The 26,766-nt window shown below is 40.5% G+C and overlaps 2 protein-coding genes across 3 annotated transcripts; both read right to left on the minus strand.

Annotated features, from left to right (window-relative positions):
* Positions 1 to 226: 226 nt before the first annotated feature.
* rilp (Rab interacting lysosomal protein) lies at positions 227 to 12,171 on the minus strand. The gene is made up of 8 exons (XM_072691676.1): positions 11,371 to 12,171; positions 9,694 to 9,805; positions 7,653 to 7,774; positions 6,521 to 6,715; positions 4,483 to 4,643; positions 3,905 to 4,027; positions 3,716 to 3,814; positions 227 to 1,652 (listed from the first exon to the last, which is right to left on the minus strand). Exons 1-8 carry the CDS (start codon positions 11,710 to 11,712, stop codon positions 1,541 to 1,543), a joined length of 1,266 nt encoding a protein of 421 aa, XP_072547777.1. The 5' UTR covers positions 11,713 to 12,171; the 3' UTR covers positions 227 to 1,540.
* A 240-nt stretch (positions 12,172 to 12,411) lies between these two features.
* On the minus strand, positions 12,412 to 26,026 carry prpf8 (pre-mRNA processing factor 8). Of its 2 annotated transcripts, none has more exons than XM_072691660.1 (43): positions 25,934 to 26,026; positions 24,409 to 24,528; positions 24,152 to 24,320; positions 23,815 to 23,979; positions 23,478 to 23,696; positions 23,188 to 23,400; positions 22,956 to 23,081; positions 22,769 to 22,874; positions 22,323 to 22,513; positions 22,094 to 22,213; positions 21,797 to 21,986; positions 21,575 to 21,694; positions 21,321 to 21,455; positions 21,073 to 21,202; positions 20,782 to 20,978; positions 20,460 to 20,666; positions 20,187 to 20,350; positions 19,951 to 20,077; positions 19,646 to 19,838; positions 19,345 to 19,532; positions 18,963 to 19,201; positions 18,712 to 18,858; positions 18,380 to 18,590; positions 18,158 to 18,274; positions 17,794 to 18,041; positions 17,493 to 17,672; positions 17,253 to 17,388; positions 16,983 to 17,152; positions 16,747 to 16,876; positions 16,509 to 16,655; positions 16,215 to 16,375; positions 15,934 to 16,125; positions 15,564 to 15,801; positions 15,323 to 15,451; positions 15,118 to 15,231; positions 14,859 to 15,032; positions 14,509 to 14,702; positions 14,142 to 14,381; positions 13,905 to 14,046; positions 13,668 to 13,808; positions 13,412 to 13,551; positions 13,071 to 13,273; positions 12,412 to 12,970 (listed from the first exon to the last, which is right to left on the minus strand). In XM_072691660.1, the coding sequence occupies exons 2-43, from the start codon at positions 24,515 to 24,517 to the stop codon at positions 12,816 to 12,818; spliced, it is 7,017 nt and encodes a 2,338-aa protein (XP_072547761.1). In that variant the 5' UTR covers positions 24,518 to 24,528; positions 25,934 to 26,026; the 3' UTR covers positions 12,412 to 12,815. The 2 variants fall into 2 exon arrangements, with proteins under 2 accessions (XP_072547761.1, XP_072547762.1); XM_072691661.1 differs by having other exon boundaries at positions 24,409 to 24,525; positions 25,934 to 26,017.
* Between the last annotated feature and the right edge of the window lie 740 nt (positions 26,027 to 26,766).

A 26,766-nucleotide genomic window follows, 5' to 3' on the forward strand; every position in this document is an offset into this window, starting at 1 on the left:
AATTCAATCAGCTGCTGGCCTTTTTAAAGACACAACCACAGCCTGGAATTCTGGGAAGAACAGCATTTTTTAAAGCTTAGTGTGTCTGAGCATGACCAAATGTCTTCACTCTCCTAGTTTCCCTGTCTCTCTGACTCTCACTCACTCATATGATGTACATACAGATGCAAGATCCAATCCAATCCAAAAGAGAACCGCAATACAAAAGGAACGGGACAAACTTCACTGATGTTTGAATGATTTATTTAGATCCAAAGCCTTGTACATACTGTATGTTTACAAAAATAAAGTGTAACATCACTGACAGGTACTGTGGTGAGGACAGAGACACCCAGTGTCTTTATTTCTGCCCACCAGCCTGTTATGATCTGAGAACACTCGCACGATCTCTGGTTTCCCCTAAAGGAAACAGAGGCTTCCTCTGAGTGAACACCTAAAGACGAACAGACAGACACAAAGAGACAGCAGCCCAACCCATGCTATACACACAAGTACTGAACACAAATTATGAACCTTTCCAGATACTCTTAATAAACCATGCGTAAAGGAAATCTTTGGCTTTTTTCAGACACATATTGAGGTGCATTATTGCTATTTATCATACAATTCATATATAGTGTTCAGACATACCAAACTCTACTGCATTTAGAGGAACAACTCATTTCTTAACAGCTGGTCTACAGACAACAGAACTTGTATATTATGCCAGTATTTTTATATACTTTAAAAATAGACCTGCTCCAAAATAATTAATAATTATTATTAATAATTACTGAAACATAAATGAATGTTGAGAATGAACGGCATCCCAAAAATTAACAATAAATTACAAAACATGCTAATTATTTTGAAGTGAATAAATCATTATTAATAATTATTATTCATAATAATTATTAACATAAATTAATTACATAATAATGATTATTAATAATAATTATTAATAATAATATTTAAGTATAAACTCACATAAAGGCATGCTGAAAAAAACCAAAATGTCAAACTGAGTTATCTCAGGAGAAAGAACTGCATGAATCCTAAAAATTAACAATACATTACAAAAAATGCTAATGACCCCCTAGTGGCGGAAAGAGGTACTGTAGAGGGTGTGTGTGATTGTCTTGGGAGTTGTTTTTAATACATACTGGCATCTTTGGTTAAAATTCATACTAAAATACACTTTCTACAAAAATAACAGTTTTAACTCTTCATAGAAAACATTACAAAAATGTTCTTATAGACGTTTATGCTTTCTGACAATATTGGTTTAAAATATAGAGTTTTAGTATATAAAATAATTGCTTTCATTATTTCATTATTTTTCCAGTGCTTTCTGTTAATGCTTCAAGCTAATTAAAGGTTTCTCTGAAGGAACCTCTAAATGTTATCTAGGGCTTCTGTTCCCTTCAGTATTTTATTCTGTAATCTGCCATCAAACTCTGCAGTGTTTTGCAGAGCATGTATAGCGTCTAAGCTGTAGACCTTCAAGCACTGCGCAAGTTCTCAAGCAGGGTGAATTTAGCTCTCAGGGCGGGTCTCTGGGTTAGGTCTCCTCCTCAGGCTCCTGTTCGTCTGGGTTGATGATCTCCCATGTGGAACTGGACGTTTGATGGCTGGGGCTCCTGCCACTGCCCGAGCGGGTCAGGAAGCCGAAGCTGAGGGAACAAGCAGCAGGAGATAGCACACATCTCTAATCAGTGATAGAGTCAGAGAAATGGAGGAGTATTTCCTCTGAACACAATTAAGACTGTCAACTCAAACTGCCAACATGAGATAAGACTGTCAACATGAACTCTTCGGTCAAAGGAAATGACCTGTAAATTGCTTTTTTTAAAAGGGGAAGCATGTTTGGGGAAACAGTAGTAAAAAGAAGTGCTACTTTAAAAGGGGTGTGGCTTGTTCATTATCTCTGTTTACAGTTTCAGAAACATACTGGCAAATTTGCTGCGTACAAAGGAAAATAATCTGATATGCAAATCCATGTAAATCCATTGTAAGTCACAGCCACAGTAAGAGTTAGCCTGAAACCCCAGCTGCACCTGCCTAAAAAAGGAAACAAGATATGTTGCAAAACATGTCTCGCAGGCTATGTGCTATGTGTTTACATACTAATGCACTGACATTGTGAAATATTTTGCTGATAAAAGTGAAAGTTTTACACACTCTTCTTCAGCACTGCATTACTTTAACATTTGTATTACTGCATTTCTAAAAATGTGTGGAAAACCTATTTCAGCTGAACCAATGGATCAAACTTACATGATAATATGATCAATTAAGACACACCCAAGTTTCTTCCCTTTTGAATCTAAATGTTACTTTGGAAAACTGGCATTTCTTACTTATGGTTTCCTCCTACAGGCGAGAAGTGTAATTCGTGTTTTGAGCCACCACTAAAGGTTGTTTTTTTGGACAAGCTGAGAGATACCGAACCATTGCTGACATTTTGTACTGTCAATTAACCTACCCAATTCGTAGCTACCCCAGCACTAGCAATGCTCCTGACACTTAGAGGGTAGGGGATTAAAACATCTTTCCTCTAATACATGCAGAGCTCTCATCTCAGAGGAAAGTACCAGGTCCCCAGCTCCGCCGTTCCAGCAAAGAGACACCTGTGCCGGTCAACATAACTTAAGAGTGATAAGGGGAGAGAGTGCCATCAACCCACCTGGAAAGTGGTCTCTCAGACTCCGAGAGATGGCAAAGCGGCATGGCTCAGGATTTAAAATTGCGACAATAGTGGTAGTGCCGTAAACCGCTGAGCCACCAAGAGCCCTGTGAAGCTGTCATTTTAAGGTAAAATGCTACAGATTGTTGCATTAAATGTAAAGTAGTCAAAAGGCTCCTAAGAAGCAGCACACTACGCCACAATCAAAAAGAAATTCCTTAAGAGATAAGACGTTCTCTTCGTTGAAAGCTCTTGGACCCCAGCGAAACATTATATTCAAAAGCAGAACACTTGGAACAGTAGTGAATCTTCTCAGGAGAAGCCAGCCTACCAAAATTCCTTCAGTGGGTGCAGCGACAACTCGTCTAGAAAGTCACAAAAGAACCCAGATGAATATCTATGGAATTTTAGGTCTCATTTACCCTAGATATGGTCAGCATTCATGAAATACAGGGAGATAGAGCCAGTATCCAATGGAGGGTTTCCGGGTGAAAGCCATCAAGATGCTAAATAAGATGAACATAGTCTCATCTCACATCTGCCAAAGAATACCGTGATTACCCCCTAGTCTTTAGATTTTACAATCTCCTTGCTACCACAGATTCCTGTAGGACAATGTCCAGTCAACAGTCTGTGATCTAAAGCTCCAGCGCAGTTGGGTTATGAGGCAAGACTACCATTCACTAGTCAACGTCCTAACTTGAACCCAATTGAGATGTTCTGGCAAGACCTTAAACAGGAAGCATGCAAAGACAAGTGGGCTATCATTCATCCTCATCAGTGTAACAGACTGATCTCTTACATTTTGGGGGCTATTACGTTTTCCACATAGGTGATTTAGGTATGTTAAAACTTTCTTCAATAAATGAAATGATCATTTAAAAACTGTGTTGTGTTTCACCATGTTCCCCTTGTCTTGATCTGAACCTCTGTAATGTGATGAATAAGCAAAAACAGAAAGGAACTACTTCCATAGCACTGTAATAGTTTGATTCCATATAATCTTAATGGATTAAAAAGCTGTAATCAAAGCTGTGTGGGTGCACTCACAGGTTTCTGATGCGTGATTCTGCAGGTTTGCTGTCAGTGCAGTCTGTTTCAACGTCCTCGTTCTCTCTTCTCTCAAATAAAGGTCCCTTTTCTTCATCACTGGCGAAAAACAAACAGAAATATTGATAATATGTATAACTGTAATCTGACTATAATATCTATAAGATCTGTTTAGACTCAGTAATTCACCTGCTGCATTCATCCTCTGCAATGCCCAACATTTTGGCCTTAATGACTGTCCTCTGCTTCCTTATGGCAGAGCGTACTGCCTCCAGTAAGAATCCTGGGCATCTCTCATCATTCAGGATCTCTCTGAAACATCAGAGAAAACAGACTGTTGAAAATAATGCACAGGAACTAATAGCAATTTTAACAAAAATGTATGTTTGGAATTCTGGTGCAGTTCGTTGAATTACTGATGGACCTGACAACCGAAGTAACTGATAAAAATATAAACAAACATAAAAGTTGTATACAAGTTGTATACCAAGAGGCAAGCCAAGAACCATAAAATCACCAAGAAATTAACAAGTCTTATTTAAACCTCAAATATTTAGTTTGGTTTGGTTTTGATTTGTAAAGTAAGCGGTATCACCATGGCCAGTTCCAAAGAGCCTGGTAAGAGCCTTGGAAATCACCCATTCCAAGTGAAACTGCTGTCAGCATGGGCATGTTGGGGCGTCCAAGCAAGACGCACTTCTACCTGTTCAAACAATTTACATTTACATTTACATTTACATTTAGCATGATATTGCCAGTCTTCTCACCTCTGATAGTAGGCAAGCTCTTCTTGAACCAAAAAGAGATTGGCCTTCAGCTCATTTCTCTCAAACAGCATGTCCCGCACCTCCTGCTTGGTAAAACAGGGCCGATTCGGGTCCTTCAGGTCAACAATCATCTTATCAGTGAGGTCAATGGTTGGACTATTCTGTAGAAGGAAATCACAGAGTTTCAAAGTCATGTGTCACCATGTTATAAAAAGTGGACAAGTGAAACCATGGTGAAATTATACTGGAGTGTTTTTTATGACATAGTGCTGACTGAAGCACATGTGGTGACTAGCCAGTGATTACACTTTTGAACTTTTGTACAGTTGAAAATGAAAGACCTGTGCAACAGAAGCCCATCAATTTAGTTGTATGATCTTCAATTTTTTTAATCTTCCTTCTTCTGTCAAGTAAACTAAACTGTGCTTTGTTTACTTTTAGACAAACACAACTTTCTGGTGTGTTTTAAAGTTTAGACTATAAAAAACAATCCACTGGAGCTCTACACCAGGAGGAAGCTGAATACAAGCTTGCCTCTTCTGCCCTTTATGTAAGAATATAACAGAAAACAAGAGGGCATTCAGGCTATTTGGCAGTGGAACAGTGAAACATGTACAGATTTGGTAAAAAGCACTTTTTCTACAAAGTCAGGAGCATTTACACTCGTACCATTCCACTGAAGAACCAATGTTTGGTCCAATAAAGAAAAATGTTTGTAAATAGAAATGTGTAAATTGGAAGAACCTTTAAATTGGTAAAGAACATTTACATCAGGTTCTTCACCTTTCTTCACAGGTTCTTCACACACTTCTATTTACAAACATTTTATTCGTGGCACCAAGAGCGGCTCTTCTATGGCACTGAACTTCTGTTACAAGCTAGAGCTCTCATATTTTTAATTTATGTCTACATCATCTACAAGACACATGATGTAGGCTATATTGCATGAACGTTTCATGATTAACTGGCCAACAGAAATGATCCAACATTCTTCTCTTATAAAGTTATCATTTTTGAGATACATTTATTTGGAGAGCAACAATATATGGCTACAGTCTAGTACACTTCAATACTAGTTACCCTAGCATGTAGTTTGAGAAACAGTTTGGCATGTTTTCTAATCTATTAGGCTAAACTATTTACAAATATTTTTATTCATGGCACCAAGAGCGGCTCTTCGATGGCATTAAATTTGTTACAAGCTAGGGCTTTGCAAGAACCTGGAGATACAATATGTATCACAATATAGGGGTTACGATTCTATATATAGCAATATACTACCATACTGTAAGCAAAGAAATATATTGCACATTTTAAGTGAAAACTGTCATTATATATATATTTTTAACAATTATAAGCATAAAATTTGAGTAACAGAAACCTTTACTTTTATACAATAAAAACAGGGATCTGAAGGCAGCTTTTGGTTCATTAAAGAAGGAGGTTTGTAATAGAGATTTGTGAGTGTGAAGAACCTTAAAAAAGAACATTTATATTAAGTGACGGTTCTTAAAACTTTTCTTCACAGGTTCTTCACACTCACACATGTCTGTTACAAGCTGTGTATTAGCAAGAACCTGGCGATGACATACATATCACGATACAGGGCTTACAATATATAGCAATATCCCAACACTGTACATAAAGAAATATATTGCAATTTGTTAGGGTAATTTTAATACCATCAGAACAGGGAACTGAAGACAGAGTACAACACTGCTATCTAATAGTCAAAGTTTGAACACAACCCAGAATGAACCACTGTCTGCCCACAATCTCTGCCTGTAAACGAATAATTACAATCAATACTGTGTTTTTAAGAAACAAAATACTGCAATATATCAATATTTTCTTACACCTATATTACTACATTTACTACATATATTAATAAACCTATATTATATTGTTTTTAAGAGTGTAGTTGGTCTGAACATCATGGTAGGTTTAAGCTGTTTTTCTCTAGTTCTCCTACAAAGTCAGGACATGTTTTATTCTGAACATGTACAAAAATGCCCCACCCCCCATCATTACTTATTACCGTGCTAGCAGCTATGTGTGTGCTGGCCTGCTCCAGCTGTGTGGTGAGTCGTTCTATTTCTTTCTGTTTCTCACAAAGGTCAGCCTCCATGTCTGCTCTCCTCTCCACAGAGCTCTTGAGCTGAGCCTGCATCATGCTCTGCTTATGCCTCAGCTCTCCGTTCATCTTCATAAAGCGCTCCAGCTGCTCCTGGAGCTGTCACACAAACACAAAGCACCTTAATACACATTAAAACATATTGTGTAGAATACGTGTTCATGCAGTCATACAAGGCTACTCTTAACAAGCTACAGTTCTTGGTCTATCTTTACTACCGTAATGTATCTCAAGCTATCTTTTTCATTTATGTCTACATAACTTAAACACATGATGTAGGCTAAAGGGTATATAGTGTGAATTTTTTATGATCCAACATTCTTCTCTTATAAAGTTACCATTTTGGAGATACATGGTTTATTTGGAGAGCAACAATATATATGGCGGGAGAGAGCGGTGTCCAGGAGAAACTAGCTCAAAAGATCTCAATTGCGTTCTTCAAAATGAGAAATTCTGGTGACTTTTTACTGTATATATGATTCCTCCAATCATGCCGTGTAGGTGTATAAAACCTCTGCAAAGTACTGTGCACAGCATAGAAAGCTCACAATCCTAATGCATTACAGTCCTCATACTTCAAATACATAATGTGGTCTTGTTCTGTTTTTATTACTTGTAATGTGTACTCAAGTCATTTGAGCAATGTGTTCCAACAAGCAGCTCTCAAAAGAAAAGAGAAAACGCATACAAGCTGCTCCTCAGAGTGACTTTTGCTCAGGCTTGTTTTCTCAAAGGTGTGGCAGGCTGTTCTTTAGCTTTTGGCCTTTGACTTGATTAACTACTGTCAAGAGCACAGTAACTTCAGTCACAGTACACAGCCCCTGCACTCAACATACACTTCCCAGTCAGCTGACACTTGCCAACCACACAGTTAGCTTTTTGCTGGCATTGATAGCGCACCTGCAGTAAGCCAAGCAACGGTAGAAACGGTCACAGTCTTCAATTGCTATCTGACTCCTTGGAAATTACACCAATTAGCATATTCTTTGTAACAAGTGTGTGTGTGTGTGTTTGTGCTGCCTAGGTAAATCCATACCGCTTCCACCTCCTTAGACATGCTGGATATCTCTTGCACTTTCGCTCTGAGCTCATCACGCTGTTTGTCCACAACTTCTTTGAGTTTGAGCATCACCTCTCTCTCCTGGCGTTGTGTACGATCTGAAGGAACAAGGAGGAGATACTGTTAACAGACAGCTGGGCACCAACAACACAATATGGATAAAAGTATTGGGACACCTGCTCATTCATTGTTTCTTTCAAAAATCAAGAGTATTGCAAAAGAGTTTACAGCTTTTGTTGGAGTAACTGTTTCTACTGTCCAGTGAGGACTTTTTAATAGATTTTGGAGAACTGCTTTAAGGATTTGATAAAAGCATCAGTATTGAATGGAGCACCAACCATGATTCCAGAGAACACAGGTCCACTGCTTCACAGCTCAATACTGGAGGCACATCTCTAGTCCACACCTGGCATTTAGTATGGTACCAATAGGTTTGTGCTTATCTGCTCTAAAAAGCCTATTCTATTGACAGTGCTATTCTTTTCCACAGGGACTGAACAAGCTGTCATCAATGGGTGATTCTTAAAGTAGCTAAATGCATTAGAAATTCATTAGAAAGGCATATCCATAAACATATGGACATATAGTGTATCAGCAGGACAACTAAATAGTAATGAGTGCTGAGTTCTGACTAGCAAGTGAAAGGATAATCATCCACAAATGCAAATGATTCACTGCCTGATTTAAACACTTTCTACTGATATATGACAGTGTATAATTAACTGTTAGTAACAGGAAAGAAACTATGTTTACATCAGATCACCAAAAGTAAAATGAAAACACTCCTTAGTTTAAAAAATAATAACATTGGATGTAATCTAGGTGTAAATAGAATCTAGCTAAGGTACATCCAAATCCAGACACTGCATATATATATATATACATATATATATATATAAAATGTAGCTGTAAACAATTATGCTGATTAAAACTAAAATAATAACTGCAAGTGAAATGTGAAAGCATTACAGTGAAGTGAAACTAAATCCATCTCAGGCCTACTTCAGAGACTGACCTATAGTCAGGTCAGACACAGAGCCAGACACATTTTCTAGGAAGTTGGAAACTGTGTTATGGATTATACTCCCCTAAACAGCTGGAGTTTCTCTGACCTATTTCAGCCAATGACATACATCATTTAATCTCCTTGTGGCACATTTCCAGAGGACTTCAGACTTTAGAAATTCCTTCACAGGTGGGATAAAGCTGAAGCTATACTAGTATACTAGTATATAAGCTATACTCTAAATATTCTTAACTGGTACAATAAAGGACAAATCCGATAAAATTACTTCAATCAGATCAAATCAAGCAAAAGATTCTTTATAAGTAACCATAACTAATGTTATGAATACATTTCTAACAACATAACAACATAAGACTGTATGCTGAGCAGCACTATTGCAAATGTCTTAATATGGAATGCATTTAGAAATACATAAATATTAAAAACATTAATATTTTCTTTTACCCAAACGACATCAACATTAAAGAGACTACTTGCTGAAAGCTGTGCAGGTTTGTACCATATCATGTTCATATTTCATTAAGGATGCAACACTTCCCCCTTTTCATTCCCGATATTGATTTTGATACCTGAACTCAGGATATTGTCTAATACCTTGGTATTGATCCGATACCAAGGCCATGCTCTTTTTGTCCTATTTAAAATCTATACCTCACTGTGAGGAATTGCTTGTGTAAGGTAACAGGGAGCTGTGCCCTCTACAACTATGAAGGATAAATAAATAAACGAATGAATCAATGAATGAAGACAAAATGTAAGAGACAAAGTTTATAGAAACTGGATAAAACAATGCACTGTTCTAATATTAGAACAATCACTTTAGAAATGATTAAGAGGTGATGAATGTGGATTAGTTAATGCATCAAACTAAAGTTCAGTACTGTTGCAGATCCCAATCCCGTAGGTTAGATTAGTGCATCAAACTAATACAGAAAACATATTTAAAAATGACTGCAAGACTAATCAGATGAATGTCCAATGTCATTCTACCTTCTTTCGAGAGTGAGCCCAGCAGCTCCTGGTTCTCCTCCTGGAGCTGCAGCACCTGAGCCTGTAGCCCCTCCACCTTTAGCCTCCATTTCTGCTCCTTCTGCTGCCAGTCCTGCAGCAATACACAGTGGATCACTCACCGCCTCACACATACATATATACACACTCCTGGTAGGGCAAGTAGACAGAAGCATGGCTATTCATTCATTTCTTACACTTGATGTGAGAAGTTTTGTGAATGATTATTGATTGATCTTAATAATGCAGGTAAAGGATTGTCTACATGCTGAACTGGACCAGCACCTCATCTCAGTGATGGATCCACACCATTCACCTGAATGTAAAAATAACTACCCAGCCAAAAATGTATTAAAGGATTAAGTATTTTATGTGTCTCCAGTTATTATATATTATCACCACTATCAACTTTCCATCACCACTATCAACTTTCTGTTGTATCTGCTTTGGTCATTTTTATCATTAATGTTTAAAACAGTCTGGCCAGAGGAGGATGGGTCAGGTCCCCCTTGTGAGTCTTGGTTCCTCCCAAGGTTTCTTCCTCCAGCTCTGAGGGAGTTTTTCCTTGCCACTGTCGCCGTTGGCTTGCTCACGGGGGTCTTTGACGCTTCATGTTATTCCTTCTTTCTTCTCTGTCTCTGTCCTTATTAAGTACTAATTATGTAAAGCTGCTTTGTGACGACAACAGTTGTAAAAAGCGCTATACAAATAAATTTGACTTGACTTGACTATTATGGGCAACCTTGTAAGTCGCAAGTCGCTCTGGGTTAGTGCGTCCGCTAGATGCCATAAATGTATCAAATTTTCATGTGATAGACAACTTTCTATACAATTTAGCAAGATATTAACATAACTGACAGTCGTAGGACTGAAAGAAAGACTTTCTTTAATGACAATGCAGTTAAGGTTCAGGCAAGACATCAAGTACAACCACTCAAAATGACCAAACTTAAAATAAACAGTAAACAGTACGTAAAGTCAGTGTGCCCTCCCAATCTGCCCTCCAAATTTACCCTGGAGGTATCTGCAGTGGTGGCTAGAGGAGCTCTTCATGTCTTATTAATGAGTAGGTAATGTCTTACTGAGCACTACCACTGATTTGATGATCAATTTAGCTAATAATAACCTTACACTGTGCATGGCCTATAGCTAGCTAGTGTACAGAGTGTGCAGAAGGGACATAGTGGACAGAAGGGACGTGTTTTACCATGTGGTTCCCCAGACAATCTGACCACCCACCCCCTGATTAAACAATCAGCTAGGAGTAATGTGAACATAATGACTATAATAGCTAGCTAATGTCTGGCTGTTAAAATGGACACTCTTTGTCTGTAGGCTTTAATAAATCGCAGTCATGGCTCAGCTAACTTATAAGGATAAGCTGTTATTTAGCTAGCCAGCCAGCCAGCCAGCCATGTCACCAGGGAAAGTCCACAACATGTTAGCTATAGCTATAGCTATTGTATATAGAGCTAGGGATATATAGCTAGCTAGCTAAACGTATCCTAGCTCTACTATAACTTCGCTAGCGATACTCGAAGAAAGTAGCTAGTGCTACACATAAGCCTGTCTGTATACATATGCTACTCAGCAGCGATACTAAAGGGCATGTGATTCTCTAGCACTATCTATCTATCTATCTATCTCTAGCTTTCTCACCCTGAAGTCTGCGTTGCTGCTGCTGCCGTCTTCACCGTCCCTCGTACTCCGTTTCTTCTGCTGCTGTACCTGTAGAGTCTCAAACGCCTTCAGCAGATCTTCTTCCTTACACCTCTGTGTGTGATTCCTGGCTGCGAAACTCTCCAGTAGCTCCAGTACCTTCACTACCTTCGGCACCAAACCCTCCACGCTGGCCTTGCCGTAGTGGTCAATGAGCTTTTCCACCTCGGAGCCGATGAGTTTGGCGATTTCGTACACGTCGTCCACGGTCAGAGCTGCAAACGTCCTCTCGAAACACGCGTTAATCCTTTTGGCGTCTTGGTCTGGCTCCGCCGTTTCCATTGCAGACTCGTTAGCTAGCTCTCTAGGTCAACCACACGAAGTCAACCTGCCATGTTCCCAGCAGCGACTGACTGTAGCTAGCTCACCACTTTCTTTTTCTGCTTTCACTTCACTTCACTCTCCTGGGTAGAAAGCAGACGCTTCTGTATTCTGGAGTGTAACAAGTTCAACAAGCAAACCCCCACGTTCATTTCTACCGCTTATTTTTGGCCCATGTTTCCTGCTTGAGGATCTACCCTGACAAGTTCTGACACATGGGTTCTTCAACCTACGCGGTTTGTTGCAACATGATACAGACGAGCAGTGCCCTGTTGTTTTGCATAGTGCTGATCCACGCAGCCTAACGGTACATTGGTGGAGCTGTAAAGGCCCAGTCTGTTGTTCCTCCACTGCTGGACCCTCCTCCTCATCCTCCTCCTCCTCTGACCAATACAACTCGAGAGCTTTGCTGTGGCACTTTGCTTAGGGCGCTCCTGCTCAGTCTACTGTAACAGACAGTATGAGACAGCAGAGGCAAATTGGCTTTGCTCTACATGCAGCCTAATCAGGATGCAGTGCTTTTTTTTTTTTTTTTTTTTTTTAAATACAGGCCACTCACTTGCTTGAAATGCTTTAGGTTCAGTTATAATGGTGCTTCCAGCTTGTATCAGGTAACTGAAGATGCTTTTAGTATGAGGTGTATCCACCAGAAACGTCAAATAAAGTGTTGTTCTTTATTTCGACCCAAATTACCATGTACAAGAAAAAGAGCACAACATAGCTACTCAGTACAGGCTTATCACAACTTATAAAAAAAGAAAGCATTTTAATGTTCGTGGAAAAGAGCACTGATTGACTTAAGAACTTTCACATAGTTTTAACTCGTAACTACAGTGACAAAAATACCATTTTAGGAATGTGCATTAGCACATTAGCACAAATTATGACAAAGAATTCAAGGTAAAGCAAAGATTCTACAATCTTCGATCTTAAAACGGGTGGTTCCAAGCTGACAAGACCGTTAACTCCATGATAAAGTCTTGAAAAGGACACCGCACACAGTGGCTTTGCCAGCTTAAGCCTCTTAGGTGCTTGTTGAATATCAACAGCAGCAGTCCGGGGTGCTAAGCATACATGTCCTCGCGGTCCGCGTTGTAGATCTCACCCTCTTGCAGAGAAGCAAAGTTGAGGAAGTGAGAGGGCCGGTGAACCTCGTGGTAGAACTCTTTAGGGTTGGACAGCTGCAGGTCATACTTCATGTTGGGGTCATGACGGACACCTGTCACGAAAAGAGATTTTAAGCATTAAACATGGAAAAAGTCCAGAAAAAGTGGCTTTAGATGGCATGTGAACCATCAGCCTGAAAAAGCTATACTCACCCATGAAGTTGTAGTTCCAGGAGACCTGCCCAGGCACCATGAAGAAGCCAAGGAAGCGATCAGACAGCAGCATCTGCACCCTCTCGTAGTGGGATGGCAAGTAACCCTTAGGGTTGTTGCCCTTGTCAGTATTCTGCCTGCCCCATTCATATCCACTAGGAGTTAGCTTGTAAGCAGTAAGAGTACAGGACCCTGGGGTAAAACTACACAAGAGGGAAGAAAAAAAAAAATCCATTAGTGGATGCTTGAACATTTTAATAACTCATAGTACGATTTAAAAATAACTAGTCATGTCTTTAGCTGCGGATAAAAGGTTAGGCTGAGGCTGTTCATGTACGTACCTGCAGGTGATAATGATCGTTTTTTCTCCATCCCAGGATGGGTTGTCTGCCATGACCTTGGCATGTGTGGTGACATCCTGAGGAGAAAGCTGAGGAGACTCATTGGGCTGGGTGTGGATCCAGCCAAGTGGCTCCATTTCCTACAGAAAAAAACAAAACGGCTATAACAAGCAGTTCTTTGCAACTACAGACCTGTGCAGTTATAAGGAGCATCAGAAGTTTGAAGTGGTAGATGAACATTTATGGCTTTGCAGACCTTCAGATATTCATGCCCTGGCAGTTGATTGGGTAGGTGAACAGTCTGGTGTGTGCCCCACTGCGGCACCATCACAATGCAGCGAATCTCCTTCACTTGTGGGTTATCTGGAGGACTAGTGCCATACAGATAGCCTGCAATCTAAAGATTAAAGTAGTGAAAAATATAAATATAAAATCAATAACCAAAGAAAAACATCCTCCACAAAAAGCAATGAAACAGAACAATGTGACTCACCTGAGCACGCAAGTCAGAGATGCAGATGAACTTCTTCAGCACATTCTTGGGAAGAATATAAGTGTATCCAGTTTCTTTAATGTCATCCGATGACACATAGATGTGATTGGTTCGTAAGTGCAAGTTGGCAGCAGAGATGGCCCTATAAGATCAAGGAACAGTATACATACAGCTTAAGGTCAGCCACTGTATAGTATAACTTACATTGTACAGGACATGTATAGCAGTCAGCCCTACCTGACTCTCCATTCAGTCTTGGAGGAGAAGGTTTGCGTCTCGTAATTGCTGGTAGTGGAAGTGATGATCTCATCACCATGCTTGTTAACAGTGCGGGTCTGGGTGGCTGTTAACTGAGACTGCTCTTTGGTCTGCTTCTCTATCTCAGCAATCTGCTGTCTCTGCTGGGAAGGAGCAGAGATCTCCATACCCAGGATGATGTCCCTGATCTCCGACTGAGTCAAAGAAGCCACATTCACGCTAAAAGAGGGAGAATACAAATTATTTTCTACTCATTGAATTTTAGACTTTCATTCTTTATACTTCAGGGATTTCGTTTAATTTTCCACCAAAGAACTTATTAAAACGGCTCAGCTAGCCTACTCACTTGTTCTTCTTGCCATAGTCAGCCAGAATGAGATCTTTGAGCTGCACCTCAACCTTGATCCACTCCTCATCAGTTAGAGTGGGCCAGATATGGTGTGGCTCAGTGATGGTGGTTTTGTCTGGCTTCAAGATCACCTTTGCACGGTCATTGTTCACATGCAAGGCTCTCAGGATCAAGATCAGACGTGAGAAAGCCTAAGCAAGTAAGAAAGAGGAATTTTAAACAGAGCAATAGACACATTAGATCTCGCTCTTAACCAGGTAGGAAATAAAAATAAAAAAAATTTAAAAAAAAAAAAAAAACACACACACAAAAAAAAAAAAAAAAAAAAAAGTAGTAAAGAAACTTACAGTGTAAGAGGAGATCGTCTTCAGCCAGTCATCATACAGATTGAACAGGACCATCTGAGGCTCAGTGGCCTTCAAAATGAGATCTCCAAACTTCTCCACCTTCAGACAGGCCTGGAAGGGCAGCTGTAGCTCAGAACCCTTGATCACAATGTTGGGGAAATCCAACAAGTGCACCTAGAGAAAGCGAAAACTCAATTTAATTTGATGACATTACATAAAATACTGAAATCAGGAAAAAGGGCTTGAAGGGGGAGCTTACCTCAAGAGGATCCAACATGCCCTTTCTGGTGACAATGATCTGCTTGGGCTGCTCTTCAACAGGCAGTGATCGAATAAGAGCAGCCACTTCTTCAGCAGTCTTCCATTTGGCCAGCTATTAGGCAAGAAAAGACCAAGTTAGATTTCTGACTATATTTCAGACAAGCAAGAATTGACTAAGAAACGTGGGAGAAGGGGTTTCTTGCCTGTCCCAGACGCTTCTGTCCAGCCCACACTGAAGTGTGAATGATCTTAAGGAAAAGCTGTCCAGTTCTTGGATTAAAGATGAAAATGGCTCCATTGATTGGTTTCGTGGTCAAGTTGCCCTCAAAGGTCTGTGATGGGAACACAATGTATGGTTTTAATGAACATATCCAAAAATTATACCTCATTTAGACACAGACCAAAGTAACCCCCTGGGAAAGGTTCAGAAGATGCTAAACTTGCCTTGTGGATGGTGACACGGTACACATTAGTGTCATCCACAAACCAGATGATCTGGTTGGAGAAGAGCTCTCCATAGTTCTGGGAGGACAGGTAAGGCTCAGTAGGCTCAGAGGAGTAGAGTTGCAGACCCTTGCGGATGCGCTCCCTCAACACATACAGGGCAGGATTGGCCTTCATGATCTTAGCCATGGCCTGCTGGATCAGAGGCTTGCTGCCAGGGAACCAGTTTCCATAGGCACTGCAGAGATGATACATCAGGATAAATTTCAGGCTTGTGTATGTAAAAATTACAAAACACTAATAATTTTACAAGGTTAAAGCACGCTGACCATCACAGCCTTTTTGTGCAGGGTGCAAAGGGAAGACTAACCTGTGCAGATTGTACGCCAGATCAATGGCAATCAGCACACCAGTGGGGGATGGGTAGATACTCATGTTATCTGTGGTGTAGTCCAGGAACTTGGCTCTGGCATATCTCTCAATATCATGGGAGTCATAATCTCCCCATCTGAGCTGAATGTCAATCCAGTACTTCTGAGTGGTGGTGCTGTCCATCACATCCCTGTAGCAAAAAAGCCAAAATTAGGAACACTTATTGCAACAGAATCTTAAAAGAAACTTAGCAGGTAGTCAGCAGGTCTTAGGACATACTTGGAGTCAGCAAGCAACGATGGTCGTGAGACATTCCATTTGTAGGAGGCAAACAGCAAAATGTCTGCACAGGAGGAATTCATTTTGTAAGACTTCCTAGGATGGATGGTTTCCTTCTGGACAGTCTCAATCTCCAGAGCATCCAACTCTTGGTCAAACACCTGTACACAACACGTTTACACAGTAAAGCACTTGTGCAAGGTACAAAGTTACATACAGGGTCAGACGTTTTCAGTTTTGTAAAAGTTCTGAGAGACTGTAGGTTCTCTCATAGGCACAGTAAAACATTTTCACCTGACAAAGATCCATAACAATGCTCTCATGAATCTTCTGCCACAAGTGAGCCCTGAAGATCTGAATCAAGGAGATCTTGAGTGTTGGAATTTTGCCATGCATGAAGATTCCAGTGAGATCCAACTGCACTTGGAAACCCACGTATACCTGAAGTGCAAGACAGGAGACTGTTAGCAGGAGCAATAGTATGGTTGGGGGAGGGAGAGAAGTGTCAGGAACAGTAAAACTGAATGCATACATTAGCTCTGTTGATGGTGGGAGACCACCAAAGAGTGAATCGTCGATTTGGGATCTGATTCAGACCAGATCTCTGAGCATTGGTCAGCTTCTTCCATTTCATGGACTCCTCAAAACCACTGGCTTTTTCCCTGTGGAGAGAAATTGAGAGGTTAACAAGTTACTTGCAGAGGATCGGTCAGGCTAAACAAGCCAAAAAAAATACCAAATGTCTGAAAACGTCAGAAAAAAACCCACCAGAAGAGACCTTCCCATGTGGGAAAGTAAGTGCCCTTGAAGAGGGTGTGCTCCAAAATTCCCTCCACTCCTCCCAAAGCCTGGATCATGTCTGTGCGATAATTGTTCAGATTCCACAGTTTTCCGTCATGTCTCTGGTGAGTCCACCAGAAGGGATTTTGCTTCAGCACCTGAGGAAACACCAATATATTTGAGTCTTAAGGATTTCCAGCACTCTAAAGAAACCTCATCAAATAAAAGACCAGTATGGCTTGAAAGACTTGTCCTAACCTGGTACTGTTTGAAATCTGTTCTGACTCTCCAGCCCTTGTCATAGGCCAGTGTATGCCGATCTTTCTGGAAGAGGGTGTTGATACGAGGAATACCTCTGTCCCATGAATCCTCCAAATCCTCAAGAGTCAAGCGTCTGTAAAACAATAAAACAGCAAAGCATTTTATTTTTAAAAAAACCACATTGAAAGCAAATGCATCTAAGAAGCATCTACATTGAGCCTTCTGAGGACACTGTACCTGTTCTGGGCAATGGCCTCCTGCCTCTTCAGGGCATATTCAGCCCAGACTCTCTGAGAGTCAATAAACTCACTCTCCCAAGGCTGAATGTAACGGTAAAGATTAGGAATCAGCTGATCCTCCTCATGACTCATACCAGAGCGGAAATGAGTGATGCCTACATCTGTCTGTTTGGACCATCTGAGGATGCACAACATACCCATTTTAATACAAATGTTCACTCTTTAATTACAGATTTATTGACCTTGTTGGGCAAAACGTTCCCATTAAGACTTAGCTGTACGCATAATAAATGGCCCACCTCAGGTCAGACTGTGGGATGAGCACATGGCCCATGGACAACATGCCCAGACCCCCCAGCTCCTTAGGGGTGTAGAAGACCACAGGGGGGAAACGGCTAGGCATTTTGGAGTTCAGACCAATCTTGATACGTGTCTGGATCTTATTCTCGCACTTCACTAGAAGGTCAAGCAGCTCCTGAGTGTTAACCACAGCCTCACGGAAGTAGGTCATCAGACCAATCAAAGCGGTGTTCCATTTGTTTACAATCTGAAAGGGAGAGAATAAAAAGTAAACCAGGGAAAACATCTAAACCACATTCATTTCAGTAACTGTTGGTTACTGAAAGTAAACACATTTTTCTCTTGATAAAGTGTGTATTGTACCTTGGTGAAAGTGGTAGATCCAGAAGCCATAAGAATCTGTCGCACTCTGTTATGGAACCTCTGCATGGATTCATCATCCACTCGCAAGAAGCACTGAGCTGTCCTTTCCTTGGTCACCTTTAAATAAAAGCAAACACTAGTCAGAAAACCGAACCTGACTGAAAACTCAAATGCTTTGAACAGCCATTTAAACACATTAGCTGGTCTGTCAAGTTTACTGACCTCATTCTGCAGGTTCCACACACCATCCTTGTGGGTGAACTCTTCATAACTGGTGCGGCACTTTGGCAGAATACGACACTCAAAGCCACACATGTTGAAGAGCAGGTTGGGGTTGTCTTTGCTGTAGACTGAAACAAAGCTGTTCTCCCATTGCACTGTGGTCACAGAGCGGGGAAGACGATTCTTAATGTCCCAGAACACAGCACGACCCCTTAACAAGTCAAAGGAAAATGAAAGGTCAGTACAAATTAATTAATAGACACATTAATATACAGAGGTAATTGGATGGATTAGGGTATATTAGAAAAGTTGGTTGTTTTGGCAGAACTCACAGGTTTACATCATGCTTCATTAGCCTCATCCTGGCATCTCTAGGCCAGCACTTCTTATTGTTGTAGCCCACAATGTTCTCATTGTTGGGATCTGGATGCTCAGTGAGATACCGCTGAATCAGATCCCTGGCCTCATCAGCAGAAAACCTGTGGGGGGGGATTAAATTAATTCATGTACAATTTCTTTCTATGAATTCTTACATTAAATAATTAAACAAAACACAATGTCCAAAACTGTCTGCAATACTGACCGGAAGAACATGTGGATGCGGTCAATGTATCTGCAGTACAGGCGAATAGGATGTGCAGCCTCTGTAGCACTGTCCTGGAAGCTGAGGAAGTCGTTAGGCATCTGGGGAGGTCCTGCCATCTCACTGGCACGATGAAGACCCAGAACAAGAAGGTCCATCACCAGCCCATAGTACTGGACAATGAAGGAAGCGAACTGCAGGCCACGAATGATGCCATACGAGTTGGTATGGTTCATGTCCTAGAGTAAAACAACAAGGAACTCCTCAAACAGGGTGGCTGGTACATACAGACAATGTCACCATTGTGTCTACACAAGCAGCAGTTATTGCAAAACAAGATGAACTGAATGTAAATTATTTATAATGACTGCAGATAACCAACCTTGTAATTGATGACTACGTTGTTCTTGGCAGTCATATAATCAGCAATGTTGTGGTCAACAATGAGACGGAGCAGCCTGTTGAGCAACGTCAAGTCAATCTTTTCATACATTTTCTCATAGCGTGACTCCAGCATGACATTGCATTCTCCCTCTGTCGTTTCCCACACATCCTGAAGATTGTTGATTCCTGGAAGAGACAATGAGAATCATTTAAAAGGCCAACCAAACATATTATCAAATAAGCAGCATAAGACACTGATTATTCCAAACACCACATTATTCTGCATTAGTATCTTTTACCTTGGCACCATTTGTAAACCAAAAGTGGAGGTGGCTCTGTGTCAGCTGGTTTGATCCAAGGCGGGAAAAGCCGGCGCTTGTCAGCCTCATACCACAAATACTGATCCAGGTAAGCATCAGTGATCTTCTCCAGAGGCTCCACATCGTACACAGGTACCAAATGACTGTAAAGGTCCATGAACTCAATGCCCACCTGGACAGATTACAAACAGGACTGGCTGAGACATTTATGGTAGGGCTAAGATTGTTTGAGAAGATAGATGCAATCACAGTGAACTGGTTTGCATACAAGTGTTTGTGTTTACCTCTTTGAAAGCTCTCTGGGTGAGGAGGTGACGCTTGATTCTGGACAGAGCCTCATGAGGGTTGTCATAAGCCTGCTCAATCAGACCCAACTCCTCACGCTGAGACTGATTCAACCTCGATTTCACACTAAGATAAACAAACAAAAAAAAAATCATCAAATTAAAATCAGGCAGATAAACAAAATGAGTTTGCCAAGTTCAGTAGTGCACCAAATGTCTGAGGTATCTACACTAACCTGTAGGCTTCTTTGAGTCTCTCTAGAGCCAGGATGAGAAGCTTGGTGTCGTGTTTGTAGGAGAGAGGAGGGAAGGGAATTGGAGAGAAGCGCCGGCTCTCCAGCCAATGCACAGTAGTGGTGTAGATGGCCACTGCCTCTTCTGCCGTGATGTACGGACCATCCTGAGAAAGACCAATTTAGACATAATGCTCATGGTGCCATCCTTACATTTCTGTGAGCAAATTCCACATCCCACATTATTGAAGTGAAGTAGCACATGTTGACCTATACCTTCAAGTAGTTGTGCTGTCTCTCCTGCTCAGCCTTCAGGTACAGTCGTGTGAGGCGGCCAAGATTTTTCTTGCAGACAGTCTTGTCCACGGTAGCACCTCGCCTAATTCGCTCCCTGTTGTAATGGGCTGTGTTAGTCCACCAATCAGCTTTGGCCTTCACATAGCGCAAGATCATGTTCTCAATAGGGGTGGGAAGCCCTGGGACCTGCAAAGTTAATGAGGAGACACTGTAAATATATCCATTCCTGAAAGTGTCTTCAGACAGAGAAGTTAAACATATAAAAGATGTGTTTATGATCTTAAGATTAGAAGTCAAGTACCTTCCAGGGAATGTTAGCTTTCCAGCATCTCCAAGACTCGCTGAGGTGCTGCAGGATGGTCCTTGCCTTGTTCTGTTTGATGCCTTCTGGCATCATGTCCAGGATGTCATGCATCACAGCTGCTCTCAGCTCCAGATCAAAGTGAGACTCCACACGCTGCTTAGTCACAGTCTTTGCAACTCCCTTGGAATGACGACCTTAAAGACACAACCCAACATTACTACCCAAATTCCTTTACACACGCTGCAATATTCAAAACCAGCAAAACAATGGACATGGTCAGTGATTTACCTTCAAACTGCCTGGCCAGAAGGTTGCCAAGCCATCTCTCCAGAAGAGGAGTAATGCCCCTCATAAAGAAGAGCCACACTCTCCAACCTGGAGCCCAGAACCCACAACCTGGACCCTTCCCAACAGGACCCTGAAAAAAATAAGGTTATACTTAATACTTAAGTATTATTCCATTCCATTATCCATTCCATAATTACTATTCCATTATCTCAATATTCAATGAGCTGAAGACATAACATTGCACTAACTGTGTTGAAGCGGTAGTAGATGAGATGTTTCAAGTCTTTGCACATCCTGATCTGCCTCATGAGCTTGTACTTGTAGCGATACATGCCAGTGAGCTGACCCACATGGGCAAAAATGTACTGCAGCCCATCTGCCAACTACACACAGAGAAACAAAAACTTTACACAAATGACATTACACAATATTCCATAACATTCAAATAATACATTTGATTTAGCAATGTTGCATTGCTTTATGTTGTAAATTAAATACATACTTGGAATGCATCAACATTTCCCAGTCTGTACTGCACATGGCTGTCCACTACTAATTTGCTCAGACGGAGAACCTCACGGCACAAGTGGAACGCATTTCCGAATCGAGACTTCTTACGCTCCTAAGAAAGTAAAACATTAACATGAACAAAGAGATCAATGCAGATAATACTGATTTTGTTTTAAATCTAATATTCCTGCTTCTGCATCTGTAAATTAATTACCTTTGTGGTGAGGGTTTTGACAGGCTTCAAGTTGAAATTGTAGTCCAAGTGCAAGTAGTTGAGGTTTTTTCTGTGAATCAACAGGTTGAGCATGTTGTAACCCTGTCGACACACCTGAAGGCCCACCTCTACCCAGTCTAGCTTTGTAGACTGGAAGAACTTTGTGGCCTTGAAGGAACGGAAAAGATACCTGTGGGATGCCAAAAGAAAAAACATTAATGGAAAAAACGTCTAAACTTCAGACCAAAAACTATTGTTTGCAGAAATACACAAGACTCAATTACTATAATGACTAACCTCTTCTTCTGTGCTTTAGGTGGTCTATGTTTCAGAGCATTGAGAACATAGTACTTCAGGAGCTTCTGGTAAGATACACGTACTTTCACAGGCTGCCCTGCAGGGCAGTGCTCCCTGTACCTGTAAAGATATGACAATTGACACTACATTTAGAAGAAGCTATTGCATTTCACATAAAATCCAAGAAAAACATTAAAGCAAGCCACTTCTTTTGTAGTTCAGCGCTCACCAATTTTTGATGAGAGGAACATCAATGGCACGACGGGTTCTTCCAGAACGCAGGTTGAACGGCCGTGGGGCCCAGAGGAGGGCAATTCCATTGGCTGTGTTGTCAGTATAAAGAGGCGTCTCCTTGAGGAAAGGCTCCACATACTCAGGAAGTTCAAACTCCTCATCATCATCAGGCAGTGGTTCTTGGCTCTGAGAAGATTTTTTTTTTTAAATAAATAAAAATACATTATTGTTGTAAACATTAGAGAAACAGTGAAGCTTTTAATTATCGCTGATGTCTATTAAGGTGTTTTTTATTTTCTTTAAAATAAACAGCATGTAACCATTCTTAACAAGACTTTGGTTTTGGAAAACTATAAATCGAATAATCAACCATCACTCTCCTGTCTAAATGGAGACAAAGATAACACTACAATAAATGAAAATCTATTTAACTGTCCTTACCTTTACTGAATGCCTGTGAGAGATGGGATTGATCAGAGGATCAAAGTAGAAAGCAGGCAGATCAGGATCCTCAGTCTTGATGAAGACCACATTAGGAGTGTGGTACCTGTGTAAACATGTGCGTTAGTGGCAAATATTTTGCATAATGTGTATAAGAAAAGTTTTTAAAGATTTTTTTTTTTTTTACCAAGTGAGGTGGACATGATGTGGAAGATTGTTGTACAAGTACGGGAAAGCAATCTTGTACTCTGTCCTAATGGGCTGTCGGATGATGATCTTGTTAATGTCGTTGAACTCATTCCAGTCTTCATCCCTGTAACAGAAGTTGGTAAACTTAGATCAAGTTTTAGATGATTTTGAAGGAGATGGGACTCAATTCTCTAATACACTGCACTGAAAAAGAATGTGATTTCACATACTGGAGATTGATGTCTCTGACCAGGGGTTCAAATTTGGGTCCTCCAGGAATGGCCATGTTTAGGGCCTTTGAAGTGAAGAAGGCCTTCAGGTCAAACAAATAGAAGTAGTTTCTATCCACCAAGTCAGTCATCAGCTGATTGGCCAATCGATAGAGTGTGGACATCATTGGCAAAGTGAATTGCCAACGCCTGTACGTAGTCCCATTGACATACCTGTGAAATTCAAACACAATCATGTAGACGAGAAAGCACAAGGGCTGAAATTATTTGCTTTATTGCCAAATACTCACTTGGTTGTATCCTTAAGTGGCTGATGCTCATAAAACCATTCTGCCACAGAACTGTCCTCCTCAGGGTCCAGCTCCATCTGAATGGCTTCCAGGGGCTCCACATCCAGAATGTTATCTGCATAGTCCAGTGGCGGCTCCTCATCATCGAAGGGAGGGAAACGCATACGCTTGAAGTGCCTTCTGTCTCTCTTCTCACGACGCATCATGATCCACATAGTACTATAGACAAAAAGAATGGCCAGTGATTAACAGAATTCAAGCTGCTTAACATCTCTAATAAAAGGACAATATTAACCGATATAGGATAAGAGTTTGTTTAGAAGAGAAAACCACTCACCCCCACTGTGCAATGTATACTGGCTCAATGACCCAAGGAATTTCATTAACAAAGGAAATTGCTCCTGTAATGTGGTACAGCACTGGCACATCTCTGATCTGCTCCCAGGGCATGGGCATATTTTCGAGCAGCTTCAGGACTGCATGAGGCATGTATTTCAGAGCCCTAGACACAAGGAACAATAAGCCATTTATGTGTATTACAAAAAAGAAACAAAGTATTACACATTTAAGTCATTGTCTAATATAGTACTACACACTACTGTTTGCAATCTCAGCATTTCTGGGCAAACAAATGTTTTGGGGGGGAATAAATGCGCACAAGACTCTTCATTTACCCAAGGTAGACTCGTTTGTCATGCCGAAACTTCCTGTTGGTCATATCTCCATGGTCCCTGATAATTTTGCGAACATGCTCAGGTGGCATGTCCTCTTTCTGAGCATCAACAAAACCAAATTTCCTCTTCTCTGAGTAGCGTTTTGCCTGCAGCTGCTGCCATTTCCGGGCTGGAATTAAAAACAGACCAAAGTTAATAAGAATTCTGAAAACGCAGCAATATAAAAAGTGCACGTAACTGTTGTCAGGTATCCTCACCTTTTTCTTGAAGCTTCTCCTCAGACATGTAGTCTGGCACCGGAGCAGGAGGAGGAATACCTGGGGGCATCCCCGCAGGGACACCTCTGTAGGGGAACGTAGCTGCCATGGCAGCGTCTACTGTTGGAGACAGACAGAAGGACAGACACTTAGGTCCAAAAGCAGCATTCTGAAATAAATATATAGTAGATTTGGCCTGTCAGAGCTCTTACACAACACCTGTCCTAAAATCACTGCACTGGGTTCTTGTGTGTCAAATGTCACATTATAAAATCCTGTTTTTGGTTTATAAAGAATTAAACAATCTCTGGACCAAATATACTTGATTTGCTTATACTATTTACTGATACTTTTAATTATTTGCTGGAATGACACTTCACAGGAGATAGAGAAAACCTTTATTGACTTTCACTTAGGGCTGCACAATATATTGTTCCAGCATCATCCTAGCATCCTCCATGCACAATAATCACATCACAAGATGTACAATAGGCAAAAGGAAATTTCACACTTCTCATTTTCCATATCTACTGATTAGGCTGATTACATCTGCCCAACATTATTTATTTTACTCCAATCTCAGATACACAGAGCACATCAACAGCATTATAACATGCTGGAAAACTGACTTACGGTGAAACTTTTCCCACTTTTATTTTAACCACAATATATATGTAAAAAAAAGGTGCAATATCAGTTTTCCCCCAAATATCATGCAACCCTACTTTTATTTTAAGCCAACTACATATTTGAATCCATCAAAATCATATTGGAGCCTTTTTTATTTGTAATTTAATAATTGAAATAGTCTTAGAAAAGTTAGGAAGAGTTAAAATACTTAGCTAAAGTGTGTAGATAGCTATATAATGTGCATTTCTGCATATTTGTAAAGCGCTTTAAGCCGCATTGCGTCTGAATGGTAGATAGTAGTAGCTACTGTGGGATGCTAGCTAGCGTTAGCTAGATAAACTTGAACCATTAGCTAGAACCGACAAACACACAAATCACAAAAACAAACAGGTTAACATGTTTCAGTATCTGTCGAAAAACAGAAAGCAAATGTTGTGGGCTTTAAGGCATCAAGCTGGCTCTGGCTTTAACGCTTACTCTAGCGTTAGCCACGCTAGCCACAGCTCTGGATAGCTAGCCAGCTAGCCAGCTAGCTAAATCCGGGCCATCAACACACACGTAATGAGCCGTGGTGTTTATTTACCCCACATTCTTACAAAAATCAAGATTAGACCACTAAAACTAAACTAAACTGAAGCTAAAGCCAAATCCCGCGTCGTCTGACTGTGTGAAACTGGGCAAAGCTAACAAGCTAGCTAACATCACTGCAGCACGATACGTAGCTAGCTAGCTAACAATGCACGAGCTGAGGCTAGCTAGCTAGCTAGCTAGATACAAGCTACAGCTTGCTCACAAATTACACAACATGCCAACCAGCACAGATTTGCAACATATATGCTTATAAAAGCTAAATAAAACGAACGCAATTATTTAACACAGCATAAACTCGTCTTACTTAGCTTGAACCCAGCGTTTCTCCGGAGTTTCCTGCAGAATGGCGCTTAGCGAAACGACACCACACGTTGTGCGTAAAACACGCGATTCACCAACGTTACGTGCGATGTTTCCGACTCTGAACTGCGAGCAAGGGACGACCTCCTACGTCAGAATACTAAATCCTGCGTAAGCCAAAGGCCCGGATGAAGACCGGATGAGGAAACAATACAGATTTTGTCTGGATCCGGTAAAGGTTTATAAATACAATTTAATTAAAGGTAAAACATGTTTGTTATAACTGCATTAGTTTCTGGGAACAATGCTTATTTAAAACGAATATATATATCAACTTTATTGACAAAATATATATATTTATAAAAGAGTTGATTTAAAATGAGATACAAAAATATCTATAAAGCCAGCTTTAAAATTCAGCTGATCGCTCAAACCTCTCTAGATAATGTTTCGCATATTTATGAGACTTATTTAAGAAACCAGAAATCAGAAAATGTAAAATAATAATAGATGTATTTGTTGAGACGCCCAGCAGATGGCGTTGTCGGTAAACAAGCCAGCGTGTGAGCGTAGCACCTATTTATCTGCCAGCTGGGTACCGCTAACGATCAAAATAGCTGGATGGTTTAATTTGTTGTATTAAAGATTGTATAATGTATACTGTATATATGTATATATAATTTAATTAAATGTCTTAGTGAGATCAGGCTATACATAATGGCAAAAAATATATATATATAGCTTTCTAGTCACACCCTACACCATTATTATTATTATTATTATTATTATTATTGAATTAAAGTTGCTAAGCAAAGTTTTCCATCATGGAAGATTCAA

This window comes from Salminus brasiliensis, chromosome 11, assembly GCF_030463535.1.
Source record: "Salminus brasiliensis chromosome 11, fSalBra1.hap2, whole genome shotgun sequence".
Taxonomy (NCBI): domain Eukaryota; kingdom Metazoa; phylum Chordata; class Actinopteri; order Characiformes; family Bryconidae; genus Salminus; species Salminus brasiliensis.

What these genes read in the sequence shown, in the direction of transcription:
- prpf8 (XM_072691660.1), bottom strand. Translation starts at nt 24,517, where the DNA reads ATGGCAGCTACGTTCCCCTACAGAGGTGTCCCTGCGGGGATGCCCCCA. An exon ending in TCAAAACCCTCACCACAAAG is followed by an intron (nt 21,695 to 21,796) that starts GTAATTAATTTA and finishes TTACTTTCTTAG; the next exon opens with GAGCGTAAGAAGTCTCGATT. An exon ending in CAGGGCATGAATATCTGAAG is followed by an intron (nt 13,552 to 13,667) that starts GTCTGCAAAGCC and finishes TTTTTTCTGTAG; the next exon opens with GAAATGGAGCCACTTGGCTG.
- rilp (XM_072691676.1), bottom strand. Translation starts at nt 11,712, where the DNA reads ATGGAAACGGCGGAGCCAGACCAAGACGCCAAAAGGATTAACGCGTGT. An exon ending in CACACATAGCTGCTAGCACG is followed by an intron (nt 4,644 to 6,520) that starts GTAATAAGTAAT and finishes TTCCTTCTACAG; the next exon opens with AATAGTCCAACCATTGACCT. An exon ending in GAATCACGCATCAGAAACCT is followed by an intron (nt 1,653 to 3,715) that starts GTGAGTGCACCC and finishes TTGTTCCCTCAG; the next exon opens with CTTCGGCTTCCTGACCCGCT.